At 42.8% G+C, this 5911-nt stretch overlaps 1 protein-coding gene across 1 annotated transcript; it reads right to left on the bottom strand.

The window, feature by feature from the left end:
• Positions 1-204: 204 nt before the first annotated feature.
• On the bottom strand, positions 205-5899 carry LOC118418101. The gene is made up of 4 exons (XM_035823931.1): positions 4917-5899; positions 4406-4537; positions 1496-2170; positions 205-964 (listed from the first exon to the last, which is right to left on the bottom strand). The coding sequence occupies exons 1-4, from the start codon at positions 5003-5005 to the stop codon at positions 205-207; spliced, it is 1656 nt and encodes a 551-aa protein (XP_035679824.1). The 5' UTR covers positions 5006-5899.
• Between the last annotated feature and the right edge of the window lie 12 nt (positions 5900-5911).

Genomic DNA, 5911 nt, shown 5'->3' with positions numbered 1-5911 from the left:
AAAAAAAAAAAAAAAAATTTCCGTCCAACTTCCACTTGTTACGGTACTAAATTTACAGCAAGTGGTCCCTGTAAAGGAGTCTGGGAGTACCATTCCCAAAAATACAACTGTTTTCAACAGACAAAAAAAAAACAGTTACAGAGCACCATTATTACTACATGTATTACATGAAAAGATGAAAACATTTGTATAGGAACAACATGTTTAAAACGTTTTAGTTCTGTTTGCCCTTTTGCGGGTGACCTGTCCCTTCTTTTTTCCACCGTGGGAGGGTACCATCACACCTGTTCTCCCATCTGTGCTGATGACAAGCCGCCTGGGCTTCTTCATCTCCTTACCAAACCGTCGCAGATGGGCCTCCCTCTCCTTCTCTGACAGCGTGCACCAGGTGTCTCGGTGAATTCTGAATCTAGTGAAGTCATCGGTCAGTTTGTATTCGCCAGTGTTAATGATTGCACGTTCAACTTCCTGATACTGTCCTCTGACTACTTCAGAGAGTTTCTGCACCAGGCCAAGGAGAGACTGCGGTTTCCATCCCACAGCGACTTTTAGGATGTGATTGGCGGATTCTGCATTGTTGTTTGTCCATTTTGTCTTTATTGGAAAGTCTGTACGCGAGGTGGTGTTGAAGTTTGACTGTAGTAGGGGCTTGACTTGTTCCCGGAAGTATGGACCAAAGTTCCCTGCATCTGCGAGGTCCTCTGCATGCTGAAGACGCCCCTCGAAGACTACCCTGCTGGTGGCTGCAGTTATGCCGTTCTTGCCAAAAATTGCATCGATAACTGGTTGTCTTGCGGCATCACTCATCCCAACTTTGCGTTGCAGATACTCCGAACAGTTTTTGCGGATGTGACGATGGCAGTACAGCTGGTGACATCCCGGCCATGCTCTTCCTATGGCCGTCCGAAGAGCCCTTTCGTTGTCGCTGCCCACCACTGGCATAGATGGCGGGCTATCTAACACACTACGGATGTGGTCGAAGAATACGCTATAGTCTACGGTCTTGGACCCCCCATGGACAAACATTGGGCCAAAGAAAATGGGGTGCTCCCCAGTGTCTCTACGCACTACAGCCAAGTGTTTGAAATTTGTCACAGTCACATGGAATGGTCCAAGATTGAATGTCTTGTCCACTCCAAGGACTGTGTTTTCCCCATGGATGCTCGTACAGCAGAATCTCTTCATATCCTGTATTTGCTCATCAAAATACACGATGACAACTGTTTCCTGTAAGAGTGAACAGGGGAAAATCCAATAAACAACAGGTATATACTTCACAAAATATGGTCAGCATCTAGAGTACTTGTACAATATACTCCTGGGTGTGCCTTAAATGTTTTCGATTAGTCCTGTCACCATGTACTAATTTACTTCTTGCACTTATGCATGTACTGTACTTTTAAACCAGTATGACATGAATGTGCAATTAAATTTATAATTAAAGAAATATGGTGTCCTACGTCAATGGTCCTCAGGACGTGCAAATATGGCTTACCTTGTTGTAACCCCTGATGACTTGCCGTGCAAATGGGTGGCCATCTGGCTTGTGCTGTGTCTTGAGCTGTTGGCCACACTTGTTGATGTCCACATCAATGTGAAGGCTACTCCTTTTGATGTTCTGACTCCTCGCCCTGACACTCTACGTGTGTATGGCAGTGACATGTACTCCGATGGCACCATGGGGGGGCAGTAGCTTTCAAAGCAAAGTCCCAAAGCAGCACTAGCAGCAAAGATATGCTGCATACAGGACTCTTTTCCTTCAATGGCTGCTTCCGGCAGAAGAATGTTGTACTCGGCCAGAAAAAGTCGACTGTCTTTGATGTGGTCCACGTGGTTGGGGTGATGAATATCATGGTGGGCTGGGTGTTCGGCTATCTCTAGCGCGGTCAGCAGTCGGATTAGGTGGTGATGGTGTTGCACACCATACATTCCCTGCGAGATTGCGCGATAAAGACAGTTTCCATCCCCTTGCACCCCTATAGGCCTGTAGTCTTCCAGAAGTGCGGGATGGAAGTTGCGTAGAATCCCAACGGATGTCTCGTCCACCTCCCCAGCTCCGTGATTCTCTGTCAGTTGGGGCAGGGTGACCTTGTATGTCTTCAGCAGAAGGCGCTCCTGTTTCACCACAGATCGGAGGTTGATGTTGGTTGTTGCAGCTGCCTCTGCCACCCTTTAATTGACACAATATGAGGTTTTAGAAGACTTCCAAAAATACAGAAAGCACTGTTAAATAATGACAATGACAATGAAGTTTATTGCATATTACAATATTGGATCCTCTATGTTTTCAGGAGGCCCGGTGAATTCAGGAGGCCCGGTAACGCTTAACGGTAAATTCAGGAGGCCCGGTAACGCTTAACGGTAAATTCAGGAGGCCCGGTAACGCTTAACGGTAAATTCAGTGTTACATTTAGCATAACACTAAAGTAACATTGACGTGCATTCCTATCCATACAACGCTAGAGTAGTTATATCAATTGCTCAAAATATCCGACTATAGTATAAACCTAAGTAAAAACCCTCATGGTGACTTGGAATGGACTCTAACCGCTAAAATGAGAAAATATTACGATCTTTTTTAAAAATCAACACTCTGAAAATACAAATGGTATTCTGTATCCATCATTACCCCGAAATAAAATCATTTTCACGCGTTTACGGCATCATTATAATGATCCAAATCTGCCACATACGCATAAATAACAGTGAATTTTGAACAAAAATAGTGCGGAAATATGGGCAGAAAAAAACTCTCAATATTTCGAGGGTCCTGGTTATCAAAGCGCCAATTTTCAAAATAAATGATAAACCTAATGGCCATTACCGTCCAAAATTATAAATCAAAGAACGTACCGGGTGGATTTTGCAGCTTAAAAAGATAAATGTCCTGGTACGTTTATTTGGGACATAAGAGTATTTTTTTCTTGGGACTAATTTTTTATCAAAATCGGAAAAAAAATGGGTCAGCAAATCCGAGAAGCAAGAAATTAAGTTGGTGTGGCCATAGAGTTAAAGAAAGTAAACTGAAATGTATGATGACACCTGTCTTTCAATGTCAAACTTTAATTCTGTGCATACTAGATATATTTATCCTTCATATTAAAAACAAGTGTTTTACTTCAATAGGAGCTGGTGGACGCTAGACACACTGGGAGGTATGAGGTCACCGAACTCTAGAGTGCTTTATAACGTTGAATCAGATATACTTTTCGTTGAATGCTTGACTTTTTTGAAGTGGTTTGTGCCACCGGCCCAGGTTATTCAGGGGCCAAATGTATGCCTGTCTATCGAGCTAACCTAAATATCACTCCAGTGAAATTTCACCCGGGCTAAACTCCTCGCTGACCATAAATGACATCGGCGGGCCAACCGTCTTCAGTCGCCGACGAAATCACCTAGCGCAGTCCCGCCAGCGGCCTGGCCAACAGTCTTAGTAAATGCTATCACAGACCTTTTGCAGACATTACCGTTTTACAGGCGGCCGAGCGCCAAATTTGCATATGAGAGACTTGTTTACCCTGATACCCCCCTCCCCTCATCAATTTATTTCACTGACAATTCTGAAGTACCTGCGAAGTGTGAAGGGGCGGTACAAGCCCAGCGGGGTCCCCGAACACTTGCCTTTCCCCATGTGCCATGGTTGAAGTAATGAGCAGGACTAGTGTCTTTCAAACAACCAAATATCCGGAAACTTTGAACGTCAGTACTTGCACCTCTGCGCTCTGGCATCTTACGCAGAACGTAGTATTTATAAATCCGCGATCCACTTGACCCAAAGTAGTTCGGGCATAAAGTACTTGTAGTACATTACAGAAAAAGCAATGACTATTCTAGAAGAAACTAAAAGACCCTAAAAGTGTAGACCAGCAAACCGAAAACTGATCCACCTCAAAGCTATCTCGGTAAATTAGCAGAGGAAGACTTTAATTTTTGTTTCTTTCCCGGTATATTACTTTGAAATCACTTGGTCTCGTGTTCTCTCCCGGTCTTGTTGTATATATCCGCAACCGTATCGGCTCGCAACTATGGCATACACCATAGTTTGCTCCTTTTGCAAGTGTACGGTTTGTACGGTTGAACAACTTTGGATGCCATCCATATACAAAAGGTAATAGAGTAAACATGGCCTAAAGTTTTCCTAAGCCACTATTTTTATGTGAAACAAGATTACAACCATTATATACAACTACATGTAACAGTGGGGTTCAAGCGTTCTACCTGTTCAACCCGGTGTAAATTGAACTTCATGGTGAGGTTATGTGGTCTATCAATCGCCGAACGTAGTCAGATCTTCAGATGTACCAATACAGTATCGATAGGCCAAGGTTGTGCTTAGATGCAAATGTTCTATGGTGCCAAAATGCACAACATGATTAGTCGTCAATAATTGTTCTTTACAACCGACCTTTTCAAAGCTGCCCTGATGTCGTACGGTCCTTCCCCAGGGGTTGTTGGCTTCACACAGCGGGGGCACAAGAACTTGAGATCAGCTGTCTGCCACTCCGCCCATATGGCCGGTGTCATTGGCACGCACTTACTGGATCATGGAATGTAAAAACACCTTTCAGATACATTGCAGATAGTCTCAAAGCAGATGAATCGGTCAGGGTTATTGCCTCTTTACTTTCTACGTCTTTCTTCCTTGTGCTTTACTTTCACTTTACCTGGTCCTAAATTACAGGAACGCTCCAATACTATTAAATGTAATAATCGCAACACATCCTCGCGTGCTAAGTGGGGATGTGACGGAGCAGCTACACATTTGTAGTAATTATGAATGCCACCAAAATTGCAAATCTGCCTCACTCACAATGCGCTAATATTATAACATGATACTGTTATGTTAAATCCGGACATCGACAGACATATAATCGATTAAATGAACGATCATTAAAAGCGCCTTTAAAAACACCCACCGGTGAATCCACTGATCGCACTGATCGCAATTGATCGATGGCGACGTGTCCGCATCCTGATTGCACTGTCCGCACGGAAACTCTGCCATGTCGTTGATAGGCGCGAAGAGGGAACACTGAAGATACTAAAACTCGTCGGGAGTTTAGAGATGTTCGTACAGTGAAGATCAAGTCCACTGAATGACCCAGGGTTTGAGAGGTTCGAATTTATATACGCTGTGAAAACGCCTGATTTGCATCCAAGCCTCCTAATTAACATTATAATTGATTGACATGTTGGACATTGTTTACGTTATGACCTGTACTACACGCGTGCGTTTAATGGCTTACAATAGGCGAAGAGGCTTTAATCCTCTGTTCATTATAACACAATAAATATATAGTCAACCCATAGCGTGTATAAAGGAAGGGCTTTAAGACTATTTAAAGTACTAAAAGTATTCAACAGTGCCTAATGTTCCGTGGATCAGCCAGTGGAAGACCCAGTGTGTTACTCTAGTAGTTATGGACGTAATTTATTGACACAACGAAACTACTGTACATGACTCGAACAAAGTTACTATACAAGTACAGATACACAAAAGTCAATACAATGACAAAGGGGCGATAACAAAGTACAAAGAATATATGTATACTAGGGTTTCCATTTAGTTCACTTTACCTACTCGGTAACGGCATCTGCCTTACATGCTAGTAGCTTTCGAAACACTTAGAATTCAGAATTACGGGTAACGTTTATTAATGATGATAATACCCTTTATTGCACATTCATGCCCTATCGGGATAAATACAGGCATATAAATACGAAAGGTCGTAATACAGTATACACGGTTTGTACGACTAATCTAAAACATGGGTTCTATTCAAAACTATTCTAATACATTTGTTCGGCTTCTTCCACACGGAGTTTGTGGCAGCTGATTCGTAATTTGATGATGGTAGTTCTTTGTCGTTCGTTCGGAATAATAAAAATTATTGATAAATATAACAATGGG

The sequence above is a fragment of the Branchiostoma floridae genome, chromosome 6 (assembly GCF_000003815.2).
Source record: "Branchiostoma floridae strain S238N-H82 chromosome 6, Bfl_VNyyK, whole genome shotgun sequence".
In the NCBI taxonomy this organism is placed as follows: Eukaryota; Metazoa; Chordata; class Leptocardii; order Amphioxiformes; family Branchiostomatidae; genus Branchiostoma; species Branchiostoma floridae.
The sequence above is the reverse complement of the archived record's forward strand: the minus strand, read 5'-3'. Positions and strand labels throughout refer to the sequence as shown.